This window comes from Babylonia areolata, chromosome 18 (assembly GCF_041734735.1).
Source record: "Babylonia areolata isolate BAREFJ2019XMU chromosome 18, ASM4173473v1, whole genome shotgun sequence".
In the NCBI taxonomy this organism is placed as follows: Eukaryota; Metazoa; Mollusca; class Gastropoda; order Neogastropoda; family Buccinidae; genus Babylonia; species Babylonia areolata.
Genome location: NC_134893.1, coordinates 42,914,480 through 42,941,973, shown reverse-complemented (window position 1 = coordinate 42,941,973; position 27,494 = coordinate 42,914,480). Strand labels below are relative to the sequence as shown.

At 36.9% G+C, this 27,494-nt stretch overlaps 1 protein-coding gene across 2 annotated transcripts; it reads left to right on the top strand.

Annotated features, from left to right (window-relative positions):
• Positions 1-3,734: 3,734 nt before the first annotated feature.
• On the top strand, positions 3,735-27,494 carry LOC143292787 (carboxy-terminal domain RNA polymerase II polypeptide A small phosphatase 1-like). 2 transcript variants are annotated; one of them, XM_076603360.1, is made up of 8 exons: positions 3,735-4,005; positions 12,693-12,841; positions 14,487-14,588; positions 15,325-15,381; positions 16,972-17,064; positions 17,621-17,719; positions 19,136-19,222; positions 20,441-27,494. In XM_076603360.1, the coding sequence occupies exons 1-8, from the start codon at positions 3,930-3,932 to the stop codon at positions 20,588-20,590; spliced, it is 813 nt and encodes a 270-aa protein (XP_076459475.1). In that variant the 5' UTR covers positions 3,735-3,929; the 3' UTR covers positions 20,591-27,494. The 2 variants fall into 2 exon arrangements, with proteins under 2 accessions (XP_076459475.1, XP_076459474.1); XM_076603359.1 differs by lacking the exon at positions 3,735-4,005 and adding an exon at positions 9,285-9,838.

Sequence of the window (27,494 nt, the reverse complement as noted above, 5' to 3'; positions counted from 1 at the left end):
GACCCAGGGTGTAACACAAAGAATATGACATGTGTGTTTGGTGCCCCCCTCCAACTCCAAACCACTCCCCATGCCCACCCTATTTTTTTCACCACATGGACAAACATTTCGCTGCTTAGGTCAGAACCGAGTCCTTATCCACTCAATCATGCAGGCAGTCGGCTTCATGGCGGACCAGCGCTGGGCCGAGGACCGTCAGTAAGCGGGTCGCCACCCGGAATAAAAAAAAAATGTGAGAGAATTTCAACTAACTTAATGGTTTAAGTTGCATTAGTCATTTCACTAAAATACATGTGTGAGAACGTGTGCTCCACTGACCTTGCGAGAAGCTGCGACAGAATCGACGCTGGGAACTTGAATTACTGCGGACCAGGACCGCAGTGGTGACATGAAACCATGTTGTGTGACAACTCAAAATATTTTTGTCAGCAGTGACAGACGAGGAAGACCAAAGTGACCTAGATTCAGTGGGACGGGTATTCGGGTGACAGACTATATATAGAATAATGTGTAACTCGAAGAACTTAGAAACAAGTAAGGACAGCATAGAATCTCTCTCCCTCGGCTCTCTCTCTCTGTGTTGCAGTGTGTGTGTGTGTGTGTGTGCCGTGTGTGTGTGTGTGTGTGTGTGCGCGCGCGCGCGTGCGTGCACGTTGACTTCCTCTAGCATCAATTGTCAGTCCACTTGGTTTTCAAGGCCGACCGCCTTTTGTTGCCTCAGTAACGTTTTGTTTCTTTTCTCTTTTTTTTCTTTTTTTTTTTAACTTAACGACGGGCTGGGTTCGTGCATGTCTCCAGCCAATGACTTAATTTCTTTAATTTCTGTCACTTTAATTCTCTTTCAGCTCAAGGATACAATGATATGGATAAAGAGGCGGATGTCTCTCAGTGGATTCGTTAGTGTGGATCCGTCGTGAGACGTCAAATATATAGTTGACTGACTCGGAGTCTCTGCAAACAAAAGCAAAAAAAGTGGGGGGCGTACACGATTCCAGACGGAGGCTGACGGGGAGGTATGTGGAGACTGAGGTGGAGCCGGGGCTGACGGACTGACTGGCAACTGAACGGAGCCTGGGGCACTTCATAATTAGGCCCGGGGCTGCGGCATGGACTCTGAGGTAAAGGAGGGTGGGTGGGGATGCTCTTTGAAATTCAGTATCATAGTATCACCTCGGCATCCTCTGGAACCGGCTGATAATTATGTGCCTTGAAAAAAGGGAAAAAAAGAAAGAAAACAACAACAACAAAACAATAATAATAAATAATAACAATAATAATAATAATAACAATTAATGACGGAACTTGAATAATTGAGGCGGCCTATATTTCGTGATTCGATGCTGTACTGTGACATTGGGCTACCATGTAATGCCAGTTAATTTCTCTTCCAGCTTTTTCACATCAGTGGGTTTCACTTTACTATCAATTTTTGTTGTTGTTGTTTTGTTGTTGTTGTCAGTTGTTGGTTTGGGTTGGGTTGTTTTTTGTTTTGTTTTTGTTTTTGTTTGTTTTTTGTTGTTTTTTTTTTTTGGGGGGGTTGTTTGTTTGTTTGTTAGTTTTTGTTGTTGTTGTATTTGTTTGTTTGTTGTTGTTGTTGTTTTTATAGATATATGCAAGTCATTTATTTTCGTTTGTATACTATATGACCGATGCTATGGTCTACGGTGTGGCGAATCGGTCACCGGGCTGGCTCAAAGCCAAAGCTGCTAATCCTGCCATTGAATGCCGCACTCACTCGGGCTCCGAGGTTGGGTACGTGGGCTTGCACTGACGTTGTCTTGAATGTAGCTGGGCTATCTGAGAATCTGGAGTGCTCGATCGTTTTGACTGACTGGCACTGCATTGGCACAGTGCACACGTGGCCGGCTTCACCAATTAAGTCATATATACTGCACCTACTCAGTTTAATTGTATTCTCGTAGTTCAGTGAGACTTCAGTGAAATGACAGATATTGCTGCCCGGGCCAACATAGCTGACTGGATTTTTAGTTTGACTAAAATGACTGGCCGATATGATAAAAGCCTGGGATGGGGTCCATGAGTCAATACCGGTCGCTATCATAATAATATTCACGGCTACAGCAGATAGCCCGCAGTATATGGCGTCTCAAATTCTGCGGTTTACATTGCAACAGTATTTTCCCGACGGTTATCGAACTCAGTTGAATACTGAAGTTCAGTCACGGTTGTGCAACTATTGTTTTTGCATGAACTCGGACCGTACTGAATTATACTGACACGGCTGAACTGATCAAATCACTGTGACAACCGTCGATATTGTATTGTATTATACTGTATCACGTATCATGTTCAGTGTATTATATTGCCCGCGGGTATTGTATCAGTTGTATCAGTTGTATCGTATAGTATTGTATTACTCTTTTTTGCCACCGCAACGGATTTCTCTGTGAAATTCAGTTCGGCTGCTCTCCCCAGGGAGAGCGCGTCGCTACACCGCCGCGGCCGGCTGACCGCCGTGACTGAGCCCCACCCATTTTTTTGTCAGCGGTCTTGCCTTAGCAGCATGAGTTGTTGGGGTTTTTTGTTGTGTTTTGTTGTTGTTGTTGTTGTTTAAATGCAAATTTTCCTATCAAAGCGGATTTTTCTACAAAATTTTGCCAGGGACATTAACCCTTTTGTTGCCGTGGGTTCTTTTACGTGCGCTAAGTGCATGCTGCACACCGGCCCGGGCCGGGTGAGACCTCAGATGCTTGACTTGACTATTAGACGGTTGAGGCCCCTTCAAGAGCCTGTTGCTTCATCGTTTCATCCAAATCAGTGACTAGAATAAATAATTATTAGCCGCGAAGCAATTGATTATGAAACCGCTGAAACTTTGTTTGAAATTGACAAGCATGCACTCTGTGGAGTGATGAACTGAGTAATATCACTCTGAAACTTTGAGTAACTATGCATGCACGCGATTCAGTAATGGCCGGCTTAGGCAGAAGTCAATCATCACTTCATGTGTTTTCTCAAGGCTTGAGCATTGTGTAGTGCCGGTATTGGGCCGGTATCATAACACACACACACACACACACACACACAGAGTGAGAGAGAGGGAGAGCACTGAAAATGCACATACACACGCGCGCCGCGGCGCGTGCGTGCGCTTGTTTGTGCAGTGCGTTTGTGTGTCAGTGTTGAAAATCGACAATATATATCTTAACAAGTTAACTTTACGAATACCTGCATCGCATGTATTTTTTCCATTTGTTATGCTAGTTCTGCATCCCGGGCCCTACTCCCATGTGGTAAACATGTTTCCCTATTCTTTTCATTGTTGTGACCTCGAAGCGGGGTCACGCACCTTGACTGAATTTTACCCTGTTCAAAGTTTCATTCGGTCACCGACTTTGCACAAGTCCTGTTGAAAAAACAAACGATGATAGGAATTGTTTCCCGATTATCCGTGCGTTCTTTGTTAATGGTGACAAGAAGTGCGTATTTTCCAGTCCCAACGAGAACTTACAAACTACAGAGCCAACACAAGCTGTTTCTAGGTAATGTAAAATACAAGCAAATAACCTGTTGATACGCTGAACTACAGACCATGTTGACTGGGGTAAAGAGCCTTCCCACATTCTTTCCATTTGATTGGCTCGTCTGGTGAAAGGTCAGGATCCGAGATATCTTGACCTGAAGGAATTGGCTTTTCTTTAACATCCTTGGGATGATGTTTGCAAATTACAAAAGTAGCATCAGTAATACCCAAAGTTTATTTTTTAACAGAAATTAGCCACGCATAAAATTATTGGTTGCAGTGTTGCTGCGGTTCAGTTTCTCATTAATATTCATGAGTGTACTCTCAGTGCGATATTTACGTTGGAAGCCATAGTCAATATAATAGATCTAGTCTGTTTCTGTAGAAGTTGTAACTTTTTAGAAAGCAAAGACGCCGCCCTCCGGATGTATTAGCTGTCGTCTAGATGGACAGTACGTCCATTATCACCCAGGTTAGCAGGGAAGATGAACTTCTCAATACATTTCCCGCATCGGAAAAAGGTAAGCCAGTTGCTTGCAAGTGGTCTTAAAAATGGCGCTGAAGTGCTGGAATGCGAAGGCACCTGCTGCCTTGTCTGCAAAGTATTTGTCGATAAAAGGGCTAATGGGGCAACATGTTATTGCGGTGTGGACGTATATTATATTCAGAAGGAAAGCGCATATGTCATCATTGTATAAATGCTTTGAGTTTTGCTAAAATAAAATGAGGTGGGAGTTCCTAAACGGCGATTTCGAAAACAGCAGAGTTATCGGGTCTGACTGCATGTCTGCTGTTGCATCGTAAACAAGATGTTACGCAGAAGCAGGTTATTATTGTTACCCCCATTTGCGAGAACGGGACGCGCACACGTGTACTGTCACAGAATTGTTATCAGATCATTTAGCAGCGCGATCAGAGCAATCGATGTAGTTATGCAGTTTGAGCCCCAGTACTATGCACATGACTGACGTGACGACCAAAACTTGCTGGGCAACCAGTAGGCAAGTACGCAGTCGGAGCTGTAAACAGCACTCTGTCAGGTGGACAGAGAGGTGGCTGCTTTTCCTTTCCATTTTTAAACATATCTCGTTTATCAGTATATGTAATGCCCAACTTTAGCACAGAAAATATCACAAACCAGTCTTTCATTTCAGATACTTATAATCTGTGATGTGTGCCACCACAAAAAATGAAAAAAAAGATTGTTGTGCATGCATTCATAGTTTGATGCACATAAACAGTGTGCCAGTAGTGAGTAAGCATGTATTTTTCAGTAAAAGCTCATGAAAATAATAAAAGACAGATTCATCTCTCTCTCTCTCTCTCTCTCTCTCTCTCTCTCTCTCTCTCTTATAAACTACACTGAGGACAATTTGTTGTGTAGTATGTAACATACTAGATGCTATGAATGTATGATAAGATTATTGTATGTATATCAGAGTGTACAGTGAAGATATTTTTGCCACTACTTCATTTTCATCCCCACCAAACCCAATGCAATTGTAATGATGCCTGTGGCCAATACGCAACCTCTTTCTCTCTCTCTCTCTCTGAGTCTCTCTCTCTCTCTCTCTCTCTCTCTCTCTCTCTCTCTCTCTCTCTCCATATCACACACACACACACACACACACACACACATATATATATATATATATAGTTTATATATATATATATATTTTTTTTTTTTTTTTTTTTTACATTGTTATTAATTTGAAGCCACTGGTTCAGTGGCTGACTTAACTGACGTATATGTAGCAGATGATGGGTTGGTGGTGGCTGTGTTGTTGTTTTTTTTTTTTTGTTTTTTTTTTTTAAGTTACTTCTTAGCTAAGCTTACACTGATTATGATATTTGAAAAAAGATTAGATACATATATATATATATATATAATATTGAAGTTCATTGATGATTGTCATAGTAATTCGTGAGCCCATAAAGGAAAATGATTCAAGGCTGGAATAGTTAAATGAAGATTGTGTGCCCGAAAACGTTTTCTCTGTTATCATGCAAAATCAGTGTTCATGGTACTGTCCAAAAAACTATAATGCATAATTTGTAATGCATTTGTCTTCTTCACAGTGGTCCAAGTGGCAAAAAGTGGCATAAGTACTGACTAACTAAGCTTCTTGTGGCATAGAATTTAGAAATTGATGATTTAGGATGGTGGCTTGATCAATAGAAGTTGTTCCATAAACAGAATTGCTGAAGAATCTGAAACAATGAAAGATGTCCAGTGGCAGTGCAGATAAAATCATAAATTCTTTAGCTGAATATACAGTATACTAGTCTGCTATTTGATTTTTATTGCATAATTTTAGAAAATGAATCCATGTGTATTATAAATGACGATGATGCTTTTATATTTTTTCAAAGCGACTGGCCCAAACTGAGGCAATAGAGATGCTTTTATATTTTATCAAAGCGACTGGCCCAGACTGAGGCAATAGACAGAAGCCTTAGACCAGAGTTTTAATGAGCTGATTGTGTGCATTTATATTTAAATTTCATTATTGATATGGTAAATTTTGGTGGTATGTTTTGTTTCTGACATGTTCATGTTGCCAGCTTTGGTATTGCCCTATACTTATGATGTTTGTTTGATTTATATAAATATGTTATATTTATAAAGAATATAAATATTTTATATTTAAAAAGAACAAGACAGTTTTTGGGTTTTTTTTTTTTTTTTTTTTTTTTTTTTTTTTTGCCAGGGGGGTTGGGGGAGTGTATAGATTTCAGAGCAAACATTTGAATGGCATTTCATCTGGCCTTGTTTTTAGCCAATATCAATGATAGTGCCGCCTATAGATATTGCAACAAAAGTGCACTGATAACACAAGTAATGTTCAAGTATACATGTCCATTATATTCCCAAGATGAAGACCAAATACCTAGTTAATGGGGTATTTGACCTCTCTCACTGAGTCTCACTCTCAGTCTGTCTTTCACAGTCTCTTTGTCAGTTTGTGTCTCATACAAAAATATAGAAACATAACATTTAATAATGATGATGAACATGTGTGCATGCAAGCACACACAAACACGCACATGCTGGGGGAGACACACACACACACACACACACACACACACACAGGAGCGAGGGGATAATTTACTGCCTGGTTCCATATTCATTTGTCAGTGTCATAAACCATTTGTCAGAAAGTCCAATTATGGGGGTAAAAATGACCACATTTTTTTTAGATGAATTTAAAATTTGGGCTTTCAAGTTTCATCTAGCTTTGAAAATAATCATTTCCATAATTTCTGTTTTCGTGTTTATGCTGTTGAATGGCTGAATAAATAGATCCTTTTAGTAAAACTTGAAAACTAAGGTGAAAATGTTTTCAGTGTTACTTTGTCTCCCGTAACTCCCGTGCATTACCCAGCTCAGAGGGAGAGAGACAATCATGTGTCAAAAAGAGGAAGATATGTAAATTCTTTTGTGTTGACAGTTTGAATTCAGAACTTTAGGCTTTTCAAGTCGTGCCACAGTATTGTATTATTAGTATTAGTCTTAATTTTTAAACCAAAAAAGGCTTGTACTTCAAATGGTATTTAAACTAAAAGTAAATCAAGTTATGTTTTTGGCTTGCTTCTTGTTTGAACTCTTTACTTCCTGATGTAGACAGTAGTGGATTGGACAGTAAAAAGGTGTTAAATTCCCTTTATTCAAAAACAGCAATAGCAACAGAAGGATACACTGATGAATTATGCTGTCTGATGAATCTTCTTCTCTTGCTTCCTTAGATTTGTGGAGGGTTCCCAATATGCATTACAGCTTTATAAATAAAAACAAACAAAAAAAACCACACCCCGATTTACAATGAATTTGGTTTATTTTCATCAAGATGCAGATCAGTAGTAACGTTTACTAGTTTTTGCAAGTGGTATAGAACTAAGCAAATGTTTCCAACCTGATGGTACTTATGCTCAGCCATAGTCCAATCTGTACAGCACCATCTCACTTGACCTAAATGAGCTAATCACTACCACTAGGTCAGATTGGATGACTGGTGCTTGTGCTTTAACTAAGTGCTGTCTGCATAGCGTAAACATAGGATAGATCCACTGTTCATTCGCTTTTACTTTTATCATCAGTATGTATGGTGGAAGATCAGTGATTTTTGTGGTACACTTCATTGTTAATTTCAATTTGTGACATTCTTAAAAATCCTTTTTCCAGAAAAAAAAGATTATATTTAGTATCATCTGGTCCCACAGTTTAATGATATTTTTTTCTTGCAGTGTTGAATAAATTTGAATTTTGATACTTCATTTTCACAGAATCTGTGATGGTGCACAAATCTTTTTTATTTCTAAAAGTTATGTTTATTTGTTTTAATTGATATATGCGATTGTGCTTTTGTGAGAATGATACAGACACATGCCTGTGGTTACCTAAACATTTAACTTTTATCTCAGTTACTGATGAAATTAACCCTAGCTTTTTTCATTTGCACAAGCTAAGACTTAGACAAGTTAGTGGACATCAAATTTGTTATTCTGGTACAAATTAGTGTTGAAATGTTGTGAAAGTATGTAATACTTGCAAAAAGTGCTGAATGACTTCACCAGTTTTATTTGGATTGACTTCCAAAAGTAGATCCAGGGATGGAACACAGATGAATTTATCATCGAGATACTTTTCTTTTTGCTCCTGTTTTAGTCTTGATTATTTATTTGTATTATTACTGTTGATACATTTGTTTATTTTATATTTTGAAATTTGTTGTAAATGTCTTGTTCTTACTTAGTTACTGAAAAGAAAATAATGTAGCATTGTTATTAATACACATGTAATATTGAAGAGCACGAAAATGATCTGGCAGCAATACAGCGTCTCCTTTGAGTGACCCCATTGTGACTTGATAGTAGTCTGTTGATCAGTTTATCTTGTGCAATGCTCATTAGCTGGCACTTTGACTGCAGGAGAACCAAGAATTTGTTTGGTGGGGCCAAGTATTGGAGAAGTTGAAATGAAAAAAAAAAATTCAGACAAAGACTGATAGAGAAGGAAGGAAGGAAGAGATGGTTGTGTCAGTGTGAACTGGAATGTGTGGGATGTACCACTGGAGGGGCAAAGATATTGAGACAGCGACAGCAACAAAAGCCAGTCTAGGTCATCCCCATAATTGTTTTGAAAGTAGTCATTTTCAGCCTGTTTTTGAAATTAGTATTTGTCTTAGTGGATTCAGTGTAAAGCTTTTTCAGATTCATGATATGGTGGTTCTTTCTGCTGTTTCTGTTGTTTCTTGTTTGGGAATGGTCTAATAGCTACATTTTAATTTTTACCATTTTAGAAACTGATAGTTTGTTAATTCATGTGAATATCAAAAACACTTGAAAAAGACACTATATTCTGTCATTAAAAAAGAAAGAAAAAACTTGTGTTAGAGATCTGCTTGAATACATTTTTTTAAATTTTAGAATTATTATACAGCAGCAGTAATCAATATCTATTCTTTAAAATCAAACAAATGTAATTGATAAGTATGGAGTAAAACCGAAATCTTTACAGTTCACCAAACATATCCTAAATACCAGAGGAAATAGCTTGCCTTTTATGTATACATTTATAAGCGTAACCTGGATCAACTGTATTGATTTCACCTACAGCTGCTGCAGCAGATATATAGACTATAGAGTGAAGATATATCAGCTGTTTTCCTCGCTAGCTCTTGCCATATGTTGTCATGGGCTTGGGTATTAGTCATCCATGCCCCTGGGCGTATTGAGCATTGTGGACTGCCATGTGACCTGTGTGGCAGTCAATATTTCGTCTTTTTCGCTGGAACAAGACAGTTGAAGTGGGAGAAAGTTTTTGAAGTTGTAGCCATCCTTCATCCTCTTGTGGTCTGTGGGGATTGTTTTGTGTCTGTGCCAAGGTTGCTGAGTAGACTGGGTTGAGTTGTGACTCACTCAGTCACTGGTTGATTTGGTAATGTGGGGCTTCTTCATGGGACAAAGTGGAAACTAGCTGCACTGCTGATGTCACAATCACTGAATCAGATCTGTGGTGATGTCTCAGTAGAGTTAATGGTAGCAGGCAGTGTCTCATTGACAGCTGTTTTTTCATTGTGTCTTGGTGCCCAAGTGTGAGGACAATGATCGGTAAATTCAGAAGTAAAAGTCACAGCCACAAGAGGGGGAAGGGAAGAGAGACAGAGGCACCACCAAGGACTGTTTTCTTCAAAGTAGGGCCAGATGACAGTGACGGTGATGACTCTATGTCTCGAGCCAGTTCCCCTTATTTCAGAGAAGAGGAACTATTTGCAGCTCCAGCTCCAGTTAATTGTTGGGGAGGGCTAGTGTTCCACATTTCGCAGCTACTGAAGTGGATATTTTCACGATCAGGTACAAACCTTTTTGTTGTTGTTCTTCACAGACATGGTGGGGTAACTGTTTTTAAAACTTTAAGCCCTATTAAATGATAATTGATAGTATTGATTATTTAATATTTAAGGATGATAATCATCATAAATGTATTAATTTTGTGCATAATCTTATGCACAGATTGGTATAAAAGACATACTTTTAACTCTTTTTTTTAATATTAAAATATATATATATATATATATATTGATTTAGAGACGCTCCACCATAGACAGTGTGTGAGCATTTGAGGTGTAGCCTCTGAACTCCTAAGTTTAGCTCAACACTTAAAAATATATATACGTACAGTCGTATCACGACTGTCATAATTATGTACACTTCAATCATAATCTCTCTATATATGTAATATATATTGTATATGAACATTTAAAAGAATTGGGAGGGGTGGGTTGGGTTAGAAGAAATGAATAAATGGGGTCAGTTTTAGATCAGTATGGCTGCATGATTCAGTAATTGGATGCTTACCTATTTAATTTTGAGTGTTCTCTTCATCAGCTGGTGCTTCACCTGAATATGAATACTGAACAATGTTACAGCTGTTGTTGTTGCTGTGATAGTTCATTTAGTGTGCGTCTTAGTTTAATCTCCACTGCAACAGACTGCATGTTTCAAGTGGCTTTGAATTTACCTTATTTAGTTCATTTAAGAAATACAGGAACTGAACAAGGCATTTGATGCAGTTTTAAGCTAAGGATGAACAGGGCAAAGTCATTGTAGTACATTTTAATAAGCGATCCTCTTTTATCACATTTAGGAATTAATGAAAATGCTAACTGATAAATTACTGTTGAATAGTATTAATTAAAATATCTTAACACATTTATTGAATAGTATTTACTATTAAAATATTTTAACAGAATTTAGTGTTACTGTTACAGTACTAGTGTTAGTGTTGAATTGCCATTGAATATAATTATTTTTATAACTTCAATAAAATCTTTAAGATGTAAAGTCAAATAAATTTATGCAAAGTGAAACAATGCTGTTTCCAGAGTCATGATTTAATCAGTTATTTTATGAATGCTTTCCCATTTTGAGATTGAAATTTTACTATTTTATTTTTTATGGATTGCACCTAATACAGTTGCACCCTGAACCCCTCCTTCCTCCCCCCTAATCACACACACACACACAAACACATTCACTCAATCTCTCACTCACAAATGTAAAATATCAGCAGGAAAACTGGGCCAATCCATTGACACTTTTTTGATTAACAGACGCCCACAAACCAGATTGAAACTCTAGTGTCAGTTGTGTAAATAGGCAAGAAGAATTGTATTTTTCAGAGTACTGACGTCTGCTGTACATTGTGTTCTCAGTTATCAGTCATAATTCAGTTGAAATCTTGTTGCAAATGTGGGCAGTTTTACAGATTTTGATCCAACTTACTTCACACAGACATATATTTGCATGCACATGCACACAAACGCATGCATATATTATATGATCTCAGTCAGTTGGTGGTGATACTTATAATTTGGTGTGGTTGTTGTTGGACAACACAATGTACAAATTACGATGACATTTTCCTGTCTATGATCTTCTTTCTCAGTTTCTGTCTGTCTTTTTCTGAATGTTTTTTGCTGTCTTGTTATTTGACAGTTTACACTTTCCTCAGCTATAATTTTTAGCAAATTATGCAGGGGATAGGAGGTGAAAAGTAAGTAGGTATGTTAGTTTGTTGTGGTTTTTTTTGTGTGTGTTTTTTGGGGTTTTTTGTTTGTTTGTTTTTTGTTACTCACTGTATGTACATCTACAATGTACAAATCATAATATACATCAGTACTTGACACAGTAACTAAGATTATTTCCATCAGTATGCCAGGGCAGATAAATGGGGAGAGCATAATTGGTAGAAAGAGACAAAGAGAGAGAGAGCATTTGATGTGTGTGTAGCGTGGGGGTGGATGGTTGTTTTGACGTTTGTGTGTGTGTCCCCCAGTTCACTTTGTCGCTTGATAAGAAATTGGATAGCAGTTGGCACATACAAGTCAGAGTCCAGTGTTTTTGTCGTCCAGTATCATGCAACAGCACATCAGTTGAAGTTCCTGTCAAGAAAACTGAACTAAAGATCTTGTTCTTTAGACAAGTTTCTACTGATATAGATCTGTAAACTTTTTTTATGTTGTTGTTTTTTGATAACTGGACGTACTTGAAAACAGCATATTTCATATATGCTTGTGATACACACAGAATACAGGTTGTTCATTTAAATTAGCTGAGTCTGAAGCAAAATTCCATGAGATTGAACTGTGAGGACTGAATCCTGATGTTGCCATACACAAGTCACAAAACTGCATTTTCCTGCAAAATTGTTTTTTTCTCTCATTTTTTAAAATTCTTTTGAATTTTCTATGCTTTCTATCAACTCTTCCACAAGACCTCTGATCAGACAGCAAAAGTGTTAGAAGTAGATCCACAGGCTTTTGCAGAATGGAACTGGAAATTGGACTATACGACCTGCAGCTACGGAGCAACACCTCCATTGGTCATATGACACAGGGTATAACTTTGCCTGAGGATGTAATGCACCCACTTTCACCTCTTCCATGATCCACCCAGTTATTCAGTAGCCTGAGTATTTTAAGAATCTTACTTTTTTATTCTTAGGAAAACTACATCATGATCCCTTGTGCCTGTCATGTAAAGCTGTAGTATACATAGGATGATTCCGGCAAAGCTTTCCTGTTCTCTTGTTTTAGTTCTTTTCTTTTTTTCTTTTTCTTTTTCTTTTTTTTTTTTAATTAAAAAAAAAGAAGAAGTTTTTTTATACTTACGGTGGAAATTATACGTATATATTTTTTCATTTCAGGTACGCCGGCGCCAACGTTGAAGAAGCCACGAAGCCGAGGTCTGTTTAGTTCATTCTTCTGTTGTTTTGGGAACAACAACAACAACAACAACAAAAATGCTCCCACCAACTGCCAAGTTCCCACTGTGGAAGAGAATGGCAACCCCATGGTGAGTCTAAACTGTTATTGATTATATAATGATTTCAATCCTATTTTATTCATAGGTTGATTGAAAGAGAACGTGTGTGTTGTAATCCACAGTTACTGTCTGCATTAGAGAATGCGTCCAATGTTAACTTAAATCTTGGTCTTTGTAACTACTGTCTACATAAATTCCAGCAGCAGAAGCTTCAAACTAGGGAATATGTGGTGACATTTGATTAATTGGAAAGTCTTTCCCAGACAAACAGTTGTTGATTTTCTTTCTGTTGTTTTTCAGTGACCTTCTATAAGAATTATCTCAAGATAAATTTCAAGTGATGTTTAAAAACAAATTATGCAAATGATCAGTAGCATAAGCCTTTTTAACCCATTTTGATTTTGTACATGTTTGTTAATTTCTTGTATGGTAATGCACTTTCTGCCTGTCTGTCTGTCAGAATCTTTGCAGTTTTGTTCAGTCTTCAGCCTGAGACAAAAATTGTTGACAAGAAAAAGCAATGGGGAGTAACTCTTGCATCAGAATGATGAATTGTAATGGTTGTAGTGTATACATCATTACATGTCTCTCTTCCTTGTTCATCATACTCATGCCTTCATTGTGTTATTCTGCACAAACCTGTGCACACATCGTATGTGAATGTGTGTTTGTGTTTTCTGCTCTTTGACATGTATCCTTTTTGTAGCATTATCAAATTCTGCTTATCCTGGCATCCCAGTACACAGACATACGCAGACATATTCAGTCCAGTCCCTGTGCCAACCCACAGAAAAACTGTAATGAAATCACCCACCAAGGAGACTTTTTACTTCAGCAGGTCACTTTCTAGGTGATTAACAATGACTGACTGATTCAATGTGTTTACAAAACACTACCAGCTAAGCTCCATGTTGATGACAACAGTAACTCAGTCACTGAGCCAGTGAGTGACCCTATGGAGTGGATAGGCGAGTTCTTGCTCAGGAGTGGAGTTCCCTTGTCACAAATTCAGGCAGTAACACTGCCTTGGAGTGGGCCACAGCCAGTGCAGTGTAGCAGCAGAGGAGAAATTGAAATTGAGGTCACTGTAAGAGCAGAGCATGAACTTAGGATCACTGTGAATTGAGGTCACTGTAAGATCAGAGCATGAACTTGGGATCACTGTCTCCATTTTATGGTAGACCCCAGCATTAAGCAGGGTTGAGAAAACAAATTCTCTCTCTCTCTCTCTCTCTGATTGGTCAAGAGTTCCAAGGCAGAACTCATGAATAAACGAAATTAGAATATGTTGATGTTTACTTATTTTCTCTACTACACTTATTGCTGTCTCTGCTTGTATGTCTGTGCTTTGCACTGTTCATTATGATTATCATGATGGTTTGCTTGTCAATTGTATAAATTGCTTTCTCACCATTGCTGTACCCAGTGATTAGTGTTTCATACATTTCTCTCATTTCTTTTATCCCTGATGCCACCATCTGCAGTTTAAGATACCAGAAAATAAAGTGCATATTGTGACTGTCATAAATACGTATGATAAAAATATGTATTATGACTGTCATAAGGGTATTGTGAAATTCAGTAACTGATGTAACTTTTTATTACAGGGATGTTTCAGGAAATGTCGTGAGAGTTTGTGCTCGTTAATGCAGTCCTGCCTTCTGTTTGGTTTCAGCCTACTGAGAGGTATCTCTTGCCCACTGTCCTCAAACAGGATGAGGACAGAAAATGTGTTGTCATCGACTTGGATGAAACTCTTGTACATAGCTCTTTTAAGGTACAGTGGTTCATGCATAGTCATTGCATACTTAATAACTTTGTTGTTGTTGTGTATATGTTATAAATATACTTAATAACTTTGTTGCTGATACGTTATTAATCATATATGTGCATAAAAATATTTTTTTAATCTCTAAGAACAATAAATATTTGTTATGATGTACTTGTTTCCTTTAAAACTTTGTTCCATGAAAATGAAGTTAATCGAAAATGAGATCAGAATCTGGACATAAATACAGTAAAAGTCGGGTTTTAAACAAGACATCTTTATCTGTTGGCTCTTACAAAGGTTGGAATGTTTTAGAAAAAAAAAAAAAAAAGTGTGCCTTGCCTCCATGGAAAGAGCTTAGGATCATAGTGGTCATGAGACAAGCAGAATGACACTTTTAAAAAAAACTCACCATTTGTGCATTGGAGTGAACATATTGTAGAGCCAGCCATGTAGCTCCAAAAGAAGTTGTAAAGCACAAGCGTATGAATAGGCATTGCATTGTGTATGAGTGCGTGAGAGATATACTTTCGCAGTGTTAGAGTGTTTTCAAAGATGAGGGGATGTATGAGAGGCTGGAGCAGCTGTTAGCAGTACAGAAAGGTGATTTGTTATTGATTTCATTTCACAGTATAAATTTCTATAACTGATTGAGATAGGGACGAAATACCAAGAAAGGATTGATGTTTCATCTTTATCATAAGTGTGTTTTTGTAATTTATAATAAATTGTTTTTATGTTGCAGCCAATCAGCAATGCAGATTTTATAGTGCCAGTTGAAATAGACGGCACTGTTCATCAGGTATGTCTTCTTTCTTCTTTTTTTTTCAAGGATATTTTTTTACCCTTGTTTTTATTGTTGCAACAAATCGACTAGTAAGCCATTATTCCATGTCCAGATTTTAATGCCACAACCTTTTGTTCCAGAAATGTATATTTTATGACATATTTTTAAAACATCCTATAAATAGAGCCAATTGAGTGATGTCTTGAGTGGTAAACAGGTGGGTTCGTCCAGACATTGGGCTCTTACAGGTACACATACAGGGGTAAGAGACTAAACAGCTGTGTATGAAAATTAGGCATGTACTAATACATTTCTGAACTCAGCAACATGATCACAGGCTCCCAGAACTGCATTGCAAATTTAAAACAATGGTGACACTAAACATGCTTCAATTCAGTGAAGAGAAAACAGAAATCATGCTCTTTCCTCCCTTTGAATTTCAGAATAACCCTTATCTTCCTGCGTCTATCTGCATTGGCATTAACAATATGTCTGTTTCTTCTTCAGTATACAGTATCTTATTTGATCCTACAATTTCCTTCAAGTAGCATGCATTCAGTAGCCTGTAAAGCATCCTTTTTAGGAATCCGGAAATTCAGTTCCATTCAACATTTGCTCTCCACTGAAGCTACAAGAGCACTGGTCTGTTGTTGGTCTTGTCTAGACTTGATCATTGTATGGTCTCCTGGCTGACTCACCTAAGTACCTTCTTAAAAAGCTCCAAAAGGTCCAGAACAGTGCCACTAGGTTAGCCTGCAAGTCACTAGACAGGAATGTGTCACACCACTCTTACAGTCTCTTCACTGGCTACCTGTCCAGTTCAGAATCAACTACACATATGCATGTGTCTGTTTCTCATCTATTTTCTGTGACTGCCCTGAGATCTTACAGATAACATTCACATACACATCTCATCCTGTCTGCGCCATTCTTTTTCTGGTACTTGTCTGCTTTGCATCCCCTCTGTCAGAATAAAGTCCTTTGGTCAGAATTCTTTCTCTTTTCATGGCCCAACTGCCTGTAGCCAGTGCTTTGTGCAGATCAAGAACTCTTCTTCTTCACTTCATTCAAGTCTTCCCTGAAAACCCACTTCTTTAATTAAACAAATGTAGAAACCACAGCCCCACCCCATTGCTCTCACTTATTGTTTGTGTGTGTGTGTGTGTGTGTGTGTGTAGGCAAAGTAAAAAAACAACCAGAAATCTAATTATTTACTACTGTGTTAGGTGTGACACCATTTCAGCTGATGGAAAACACATTATGTATTTTGTCAGAATTGCTGAAACACATTATATACTTTGTCTGAATTGCTGTAAAAAAAAAACAAAAACATTTTTGATAACAAATAAATTTTTAGAAAATCAATAAGGCTTTGAAGATGAAACAAAACATTGGAACAGACACTGAGACAGTAGCTTTTTTGGCATTTGAATCAGAAACCTTGTGTTTTGGTTTATGCTATGAGACAAAGTCTGTTTTTTCTTGAACTGCTGTTGTGTTCTTTTTATGCCAGAGACGCATCAACATAATTGTATCATCCATACATGTTATTATGTGCATGTGTTTATTCTCTTGATTGATCAGTTCACGATGTCTCATTTGCAGGTGTACGTGCTGAAGCGTCCTCATGTAGATGAGTTTTTGCAACGTATGGGTGAACTGTTTGAATGTGTCCTTTTCACTGCTAGCCTGGCAAAGGTGAGACAACAGTTGATAGATATGTCATAAGTATCAGTTTATGATCCATTGAATGTGTCCAGAGCATGTCAAATACATTGCACTTCAAAGCTACAGCAGAGATACACTCATGCTTGCATGCCCATGCGCATACACACTTGCTTATTCATGTACACAGAATGCAAACACAAAATATTTCACTTATCATTGGCAGAAACACGCATCAATTATGTGTATTCACACAAGAAAGACACACAGTTCACATATACAAAATGGATACACCATATTTACTTGCAGAAAGGACCATGGATTCTGCAGACATAACTATTTCCTTCTTATCTTTGAATGCTATAATTAATGGTTATCTGCTAGCAAAGAGAATGTCTTGTGGTTGATGATTAAACTTGCTCATGTTCATAGATTTTCACATGACATAAAAGCTGTCACAAAACGCTGTCAGCAATTAAATGTTCTTGTAATTCTCAGACAAAAGGTGTTTTCTTTCCAGTCTTTGTGAAGTCCAGTGCAGGTGAAAAAACGAGGACGGCTTGTGATAGAATACCACTCTTTGTTACAGTATGCTGATCCAGTGGCTGACCTGCTGGACAAGTGGAACGTGTTTCGAGCAAGGCTCTTCAGGGAATCCTGCGTCTTTCACAGGGGAAATTATGTAAAGGTTTGTAATTACGTCTATCAGACCGGAATGAAGCTGTCATGTTTGTACTGGTTTTTGTATATGAAGATCAACATGAAACAAAGTTAATCTGATTGCTAAAATTATTGAACGCCATACAGTGGCAGACATGCTACTTCTATGTTTTGAGCAGAGCTTACCCCATCTAGCTTCAGAATGCTGCATTGGGAATGAAAATTATACTGAAGTAGCAAATATCAAGCAGTGATTGAAGATTAAATAATTTGATAAAATTAAAGATTGATAGGAAGAGCAAACTGCAGTGGAAGGGAGATAATCAGTCCAAGGGGTTTGTGGCACACAACCATCAGCCAGTGAAAGTTTTGGTTATATCAGCCTGAGCCAGTCACCACGAAGTTTTCATTTTCCCCTACACCTATTCTCGACAGTACTGTTCATTGACTGGCTTCTAAACAAATTGGTTAAAATTAAAAAAATTCTGGTGATGAAATGGCATTGAGAAATGAATGATCACACCGTGTTATGAATATATCCTAAACTATCCAAACTGGAAAGCTATGTTGGTCTGGAAAAAGCTATAACACTTTAAGATTTGATCACGGGAGTTACCAGCACATTTGAACTGTGTCATTTTTACAGGACTGCCTGGCTTTGGTGATAACCTTCATGCTCATGCATAAAACATTTGGTTTTACAGTCCAAAAGCACTTTGGAGTTTATATTGAGAAGTGTCCAAGCTGAAAGGTCATAATAAACATAGAAGAAGTTTGAAAACATAAATGATAAAATTTGTGTTTTAAGACGGTTACATGCTGATTAATGCTGGCTGCTTTAAATGGAAACATTCTCTATCGCACCTCGCCCATTAAAAATAACCCGAAACACCACCCCACCCATTTAATCACATGCACCTTGCATCCACTTGATTTGGCCTTATTCACACAATACTATGTTTGCCAGTGATAATAGAAATGCCTTAAAATGAAACATCATTATCCCTCTCCCATAAAAATGATAATAATGATAATTATAAACAAATGCATCTGCTTAATATGGCTTTTTCCCCACGGTACTATGTTTGCCAGTCATAATATAAATATAAAAAAAACAACATATATATACTTCTTTTTTTTTCTTCTTTTTTTGCTGTTGCTTTTGTCATGCCCTCCAGTCTTGTATTTGTGTACTTTGTTTGTAATACTTTTCTTGTATTGCATTTGTGTGTTTGTGTGTAAGTTAAGTCTACATTGATGTCTGATATATTATTATTATTTTTTTAAAAAATGTGTGCATCATGAAATATATATATGCATGCACACATGCACACAATAAACACTGCTTTTGGACTTTGACTCAAGCTTTTGGATTCGTGTCTGTATGATCCCTCTTATACTGTTTCATAATGTAATAATATGTGTTTCATTCCTTATGTTACAGGATTTGAGTCGGTTAGGACGGGATTTGAACAAAGTGGTGATCATTGACAATTCACCTGCTTCATACATCTTCCACCCAGACAATGCTGTGAGTCCTGATTTTTGGTTTCTGTTCTTCTTTCATGTTTGGTCTGTCATTTTTGTACAGTGTGTTTTGATGTAAACATACTGCATTTTGTATTGTAACTGAATTTGTTTAAATAAAAAAGTTAGATAAGCCTTTCACTCCTTGATGCGTGTTTTGAGCAGTATCTCAGCTAGTTTTGACTTGGTATTGATTTGGGTTTTTTTTCCTCATGATAGAAAACAAAAGTAATATTGTTGTAGGTCAACTGGAGCGACTATGGTTAACGGTAAAATGGTTACATGCTTCAACATACAACGACAGGTAAGGGATGAGGTTGTGTTGGAATTGATTTTGGGGGAAAAAACCCCAATGTTTTAGCTTGAAATCTTCATTTTGGGATTTTCATTTAATATGAAACCCTCCAGATAGCTTCTAGCCAAAATGATGTTTTCAATGAGCTTTTATATTGTAATATTGTGTACAGGTTTTTGTGGTAATATGGATGGGAAGTATGTATGTTTTTATACATAGTGCTTATGTTTAGAACAACATAGCAGTGGAGAAAAACAATATAATTTCACTTGGTTGTTTTGTCAAATACATTTGCAAATATTTTATCACTGTTTCCACCAATAGAATACACAGACTTTAATTTTCTTCTTTCTTTTTCAAAATATTTTGTGTATCGTTTATCTAGAAATCTTAATTAATTTTCCCTCGTCCTGTCTCCGTTGAATATGTGATAATTACATCATCCTTTTATTTTCCTTCTAGAAAACGTGCATTTACTTACTTTTGTACAATATTTTAATTTTTGAAATTTTATATCTATTTTTTTTTTAGAGGTAAGTGATGTTGTTTTTTTGCAAAAAGTACAAATAGCTCCAGGAGTCCAAGTGTTAATACTAGCTGAAGGAAAATGAAGGATTTGGGCAATTATTTTAGTACTTGTTGATGTGTGTGAACATACTTTTGTAACCAGAGAATTGGGTGAATATTCAACAGCTGTTTTACTGCTATTTTTATAAATTTATCAGTCAAAAGAAGATAAAGAAAGGAAAACAGCAACTGTAATGTCAGCTGTGTTCAACAAATGTTTTTTTCCGATGGGAATAAATACCACTTCGGACAGTTTTGTTCAGCATTGAACGTGGATTTTGATAGCTTGGTTTGATGCTTTTGTCAGTTGATTTTCATGCAAGATTTGTAACGTGGGATGTGTGTGTGTCTTGGTGACAGGTCCCAGTGTCCTCCTGGTTTGACGACATGGATGACAGAGAGCTGTTGGGCCTCATACCCTTCTTTGAGAACCTTGCAGGTGTGGACGATGTGTACACATTACTAAAAACCACAACTACGGACTCCTCAGGCACCACACCTCCGTCTTAGCGCCACATCCCACAGGGGAGTGGGGGGGCAACCCCACCCCTCCTCCAACAACTCCCTGCTGCAGCCCCGCTGCAATGGCCAGTGGCCAGAGCCAGTGTTCACTCTTATGCAAGGGAGAGGGTGCTGGGGAAGGGAGACGACTCCTCTTCCCACCCTCTTCTCCCATCTGTTCTGTTCATCTGCTGGGCAACAGACTTGTGTTGATCCATCAGGTGATCAGCAGTACCTTTCTGCTCATCCCCCAGCCAGAGATAGAATGATAACATGCAGTTTAGCTGTGACTGGTTTTATTTCTGAGTAGGATTGTTTTGTTGGGGTTTGTTGGTTGTTGTTTTTTTTGTTTTGTTTTTTTTACTCCCTATCTATCATTTTGTTTTACTATGTTTTTACTCTCTCTCGTGCTGAAGATTGAGCTTTTATATTCAGACCCAAAAGAAAAGAAAAAAAATGAAAGCATTCAGTGTGTTTCCTGGCTTGTTCATTTGTGTTCTCCTTTTGTGCCTGATGCTTTAACTTCAGGGCCATGTGGCCTACCAACCCCAAATGCCTTCTTCACCTGAACTCATGACTGGCGCTTTGGTTGTGACGGAAACCGTTAACAGTTATGATTAGAAAACTTTTTAGTTTGCCACACATCTGTGTGCTCCATTGCAGATGTTTAGTTAACGTAGATACTCACCTAGGAAAAGTCACATTTTACTTATCTTGTTCATTACTTTGAACAGATCTTCTTTTGTGATAGAACATCTTTTGTTTAAAATTCAATAGTAGTAGTTGTGCAGCAGACTATTAAAGCTTGTAGGTATAGTTGATGTTACATTGAAGGCAACAGGATCAGAAGTGAACAGATTCGGGCTGAAGATCATTTTCATTTGTTTCTCTAACATTGAATTCAGTCACAAGTGCCTAATGAGATGCATTTTGGATTTTTTCTTCTTCTTCTTCTTTTTAAGCTCCAAACAAAAATGGAGTTGACAAGGCAAAAGCAGGTTTATTTTTAATGAGAAGATCTGCATAGAAAAAAAAATAGCAAAAAAGAATGATGTGCAAACCTACACCACTTGTGAAGTTGAGTTGTACATCATTTTCAGACTTGTTTCTTCTTGTATTGTTGTGGCTATATGGTCTACTTTTCTTTCGTCTTCCTGCAAGCAGCCCGTTCAAAGCTGAGATCTTGATTTCCTTCCTTTGTTGTTTCGCTCCAGTTTCTTTCAGTCCCCACCACAACCCCTTCCCTGCCTCTTTCCTCCCTTTCAGTTTATGACATTTTTTCATTTTCCCTGAGGTCAGAGTCGAGTTATGTGTGGCAAGAATTGTTCAAAACTAATGGGAGTTGAGCAAGAAGCTGGCAGGTGGACATTGTACCTCTGAACAGTGGTGATGTGGAAACTAGCCTGAGACAGTAGAGAGTGTGCTATGTGTCGGGCTAAGGCCATGTGCAGTGTTAGTTGGCGATGATACTTACAAGTGAAGCACAGGGCAGCTACCAGACAGAAAGCCTTGTTCCTGACGGCAGTGAGGACTGAGATGTTGTAAACTTGTACTGCAGGGGCAGGCTGAGGAGCGTCTTGTGGAGTGGACTGCATGTTTGCACTCACTCATCATGGAATGGAGCCACGAATGAAACGTCACAGATGGAGAATATTGCGTGCCTTTTCCTATAGAACTACAGTGTGAAAGCATTCACTGGATTACGGTTTGGGGTATGAATGAAGTGCTTTTTTTCTGTCAAGAGTGACTGGAAGAGAAATCAGGAGAAGAAAAAAACTGATTTATTGAGTGTTTTGTATGTTGTTTGCACTTTGTTGTTGTTTTTTATATATGTAAAAGGAAAGGAATGGAGCAAACTTTTAAGTTTTCTTAATCATGACATATTATTCATGTGGTAATTCTTAGGTTTTTTATGAAGAAAAAAATCATGTATGTAACTGCTTAGTTGCTTGTTTGCTTTTAACAAGAGACATGATGATAGTTCTGTAATATTTAGAGAACATTAACGTTTTTTCTTCTTCTTTTTTTCTTTTTTTTTTTCCAAAAGAGGTACTGGAATCTGTTAATATGTTGTATGTGGAAACTAATTAGCTTGTCTCTTCACCCTCAGTGTCAGCTTGTTCGAGTGAACGTGAGAATGTGATTTTATTTTCCAAATCTGTTTCAAAGATGTATCTTACATCACCATTTTTGGTGCCTTTTTTGAGTAATTGTGTAATGATATCTTGATTTTATTTCCATCATTATGTAGCGGTTAAAACTATCATTGTGGGAGAAGAAGGGAAGAATAGGAAGCTGTGGGGAGGGGGACAAAATATATCCAGTAGAATTTATTTAATGGGGGTAAAGCTATTCTTTTTAGCTTCCAGACAAGATCTAAAGCCCGAGTCAAAAGACAATAGATGCACAGAATGCAAGGTGTGTTTGGTTTTTTTGTTTGTTATTTATTGTTTGGTTTGTTTCATTCATCTTTATCCAGCTGTTGCTGTGACATGACATCCTAGATGATTTAAGAAACCATGTATTCATAATTGTGTCATTTCCTGCAAAAGACCAGTCTTGCATGTATGCTTGCGCATGCTCCTAGCATGTATGCACACTGATAGACACTGTCTGCATGCAGCGCATAGGCAAGTACATTTATATGTCATACATTGCGGCCAGTCGCATTTGATATTTTTTTCAAGAAACAATGCCTGAATGATTCTTCTTACAGCTCAGTAAGACATTGTTATGATTGTTAAGATTGTTTTAATGTCATACTTTGTCGTTGTGGTTTTTTTGTGGTCTTTTTTTGTGTGTGTTTGTTGTTGTTTTTTGTTTGCTTGTGTGTTATCTTTTTTTTTCTTTTTTTTTGGTGTGTGTTTGTTTGTTGTTGTTTTTTTTTTGTTGTTGTTGTTTTTTTTTGTTTTTTTTTTATATAAGATTAAATTTGTTATTGAAGCATTCAGTACTTTTTGCTTTGTAAGTCATCAAACAGTGCTAGATTTCATTTAACAAATTTGATAGTTTGACAAATGGACATAAAAAAAAAAAAGAAGGTACTGTGTTGCATTTTTATCTGAACAAGTATGTTATTTTAATTTTAGGTCATGTTCTTTGTGCATTCCTTTTATTCAAGAATTTAAGTTCGAGTTTCCATGTTCTGATAGATGTAGTTAAAACATTTTGCTGACTTTTTTACACATCATCTATCTATGCATTGTTTTGTTTTATTTGTTCCTTCCATTCATTTCTTCCACCATTTTGTTGTGTTCATTTCAGGAACATGTCTGAATTTGATTTTCAGACTGCATAAATGTATATGTATACACGGTTACACAGTTTGTCAGATGTCTTCTGTAACTCGGTTTAAGTCTGGCTTATCTATTCATCAGATTTCTTTTTAATACGAAGGAATAAAATGCTATATTTAAAACATGCACGCACACACGCGTCTGAGATGCCAGTGGATATAGAGTGAAAACTACATATATTTTTTAAGCTATCATTTTCCCTCTTGATGATATTAGTCATTCATGCAATTGGACTGTGTGAATGCTCTTTCATATGTGTGTTTTTTGTGTGTGTGTTTTGTTTTGTTTTTTTATTGTCAGCTTTTACTCCTGTCTGAAAATAGAAATGGTGATGGTCATTCATTCTGCAAACCCAATTATCTACTGGTGGTTAATATAATTGAAATTCAACAATTTTTTTTATAAGTAAATAATTCATTGTGTGTAAATTATGTTTTTTTCACTCTTGAGCTTGATCAATTGTAACTGAAGCTACCGGGACCTGCTCACACAATTTATATCTTGCAGTTATGAGTGTGCTTGTTGAAGTTGTGCGGGTGGGGGGGCGGGGTGGGGTGGGGTGGGGGGGCTGGTGGGGGGGGGGGGAACAACACAGTCTTCCATTTAAAATGTACAGTTAGATCATGTGAAAAATTTATTGATAGAAATCAGCCTTTCTTTTCAGTGTCATTGTTCCCTTATGTGTGCATTGGAGTGGGAGGAGGAGTGTGTGGAGTGAGGTTTATATGCCTGTAGCTTGTGTGTGTGTGTGTTGTAATAAGAAAAATATATCATTGTTCGTACACTATATTTTGTCTGTACTTGTTTTTTTGTTTTTTTAATGATTGCTCTTGTTTGCTCTCTTAAGCCTGCATCTTTTTCTGAAGCTTCAATTATGCCGGAAAATAAGTGTGTGAGATTATCTAAGTCCTTTGTGAACTGTCAATATTGGGTGGTTTTACAACATACTTCAAATGCTTCATGTCTGATATTACGATAAAGGTGTGTGCTTTGCAGTATGCAAGCAACTTAATTGATGATGAGTAAAGAAGGGAAAACTTTGATGATAATAATCAGATTATATAATCGTTGGATTGGTAATACTTAATTGACAAGATATATGGAAAGATATTGAATATTCAGTGTTGAGCTATGAATGTTACGGAAACACATGTAAAAGTAAGGTGTTACTGATTCAGAAATGGCAATATCATATATGACTATTCCAGTGGGCTTTACGTTTTTTTTATGTATTTCATTGGGCTTTTATTGTCAGAGGAAATTTGACTCATAGTTTGGTATCAGTCTACAAAAACTGGGAACTGAGCTGTAAAATGTTGCGGGAAAGAGAAAACTTGACAGGTATGAGATAAAAGAACATGAAAATGGACAGAGTGTAATCTTCCTACGTTTGAGGTTATGAAATGAGGAAATGAATTAGATATATGTGTGAGAGAGAGATGCTGAAAATGACAGGAATATATTGATATAATGGCTACCAGTGCAGAGCATCCTCTTATTTTATCTGCTTTAATGAAGAAAGACGTGATAACAGACTCAAGCCGACATTTTATCTTGATTCTTATTACTGTTGTGATGCATCTCCAGGGTGCTCTGTTCATTCAGTTGCTAACTAGCTTCACATTTTACACTGTTCCAGTCAACTGAACAGGAGCACTTGTTTTCAAAATGGTCCATTTTGCATGCCAGTGTTTAGTCCTCTCGATTTTGTTTTCACTCTTGTTTGATCAGTGATGATAATGAAGGTTAGAAAAGCATATTTCTTAATGATGATTGTTGGTGGTTATGATGGCACAATTAAATGCTCAATGTTTTTCATTTAGAAGTTCACTTTTGAATACTTTTTCATTACGACCTGGATGGTTAAGCTTTTGGGCAAGTTGATACTACAAGGATGAAAGGGAAACAATTCATACCACCTTACCCATTTTTGGGTGTGGGGGATTGGGGGGGATTTTTTTTTTTTTAATTTTTTTTCATGTAGAACACCATGAATGAAATACAAGAGTGAAGTGTGTATGCTTCTTATAGGTTGTGTCGTTTACTTGTCTTAAGTATTTTTGTTGTTGTGTTGTTGTTCTTTTTAATATATACTTCAAACCCATTTCTCTTCTGTAGTTCAAAGCATGAACTGAAATGTGCTAATGTTTTTTGTCTATTGAACAATTTTTCATAATGCTACATTTGATAAGTGCTGTATATTCAGATTGTACAATGATAATAGCATCGTGATAAACAGTGTATACCATATTTTTATGCCAGCTTCATGGATCATGAATGTACATACACATTACTGTTCATGAAATTGGTTTTTAACACTTTGATAATCCCCAACTCCCCCCCTCCCCTCACCCCTCCAAGAAAAAAAATGTTTGTCTTGCTTTTTTTAAAAGTTACTTTCTATTAACAATTTACACTTCATGCAAGGATACACCTGAACTCACGTGTGTTTGTACACACATTAACACAATTTTTTTAACCAGTATGGTTTTAACAGATCATTTGTACTTAGATTCGTTTTCTCTCCATCACCTTTGTTCTCTGCTCAAAGAACTTAGGTAAGATTATGTTCTCTGCTCAAAGAATTTAGGATTCAGAGTTTGGGGGTAGGTGGGGGGGAGGAGGTGCCGAACAAAACATGTGTTCTGATAGTGATTGTAATACCTCTGATTCCACTTCTCCTGATTCCATCAAACCATACTTCATAATTCATTATAAACCTTTCAGTGAAAATTCTATTTTTGAAAAAAACGATAAAATTGCAGCCCAAGCAGTCATTGATGAGGTTTACAATAGTTGACACTTTTAATTTTGTTTAAGCTCAAGTTTTGGGAGATATATTCCTTTCAGTTTCAGTATTATGAAAATAGTTTTCAGCCTCGTTGTATTCTTTTTGGTTTATATGGAATCATTTTTCAAATGGTCAATAATTAAGAGCTGCAGAAAGTTCGTAGCAAGGGTGGTTTCAGCTTACACATAATAGTTCCACTCCCTTATTTTGGCTTTTGTAAACTGGTAATAAAGCTTGTTTTTAAGATATATATATATATATATATGTATTTAACAACATGTTTATTTATTTCAATTTGTATTTATTTCAAATGTTTTAGAATATTAGTAAAACGTGTGGAAAGTATTCAGAAATAATCCAGTATGGAATGAGACTGATATGGGCAGCTTCCTGCATAGATTGGCTTTTTGTAGAGATATTTAGTATCCCTTTTTTTCCCTCTTGGCTTTTGGAAACCTATTTATTACAGTAAGTTTGATATAGCATATTTTACAGCTTCATTATTTTCTTTTTGTGCAGTGTTACAAATTTCTGTTACCTATATATATACATCATGTGTACATATGCATATTTTTGTGGTGTGTGTTTTATTTGCTGGTGTGTAAACACGTGTCATTTGTGTCAACTGTACACATTGTAGCTGTAACATGTTTTCATATTGGTAACGAAATACATGTGATTGATTATGGCTTTGTTTGGTATGTAGAAGACATACACCTTCGCCATCACTTGAGCTAGGTGTTGGGTTGGTATATACTATTACTACATACATCGGCTGTTTTCTTTGATGATTTTACTCTCATACGATAATAAATGATGAATGCAT

Excerpts from the sequence above, each read along its gene's own strand:
- LOC143292787 (XM_076603359.1), top strand. The coding sequence starts at position 9,589 with ATGATCGGTAAATTCAGAAGTAAAAGTCACAGCCACAAGAGGGGGAAG. Across the intron at positions 14,589-15,324 it reads TTGTACATAGCTCTTTTAAG|CCAATCAGCAATGCAGATTT; the intron begins GTACAGTGGTTC and ends TTTATGTTGCAG. Across the intron at positions 17,065-17,620 it reads TCACTGCTAGCCTGGCAAAG|TATGCTGATCCAGTGGCTGA; the intron begins GTGAGACAACAG and ends TCTTTGTTACAG.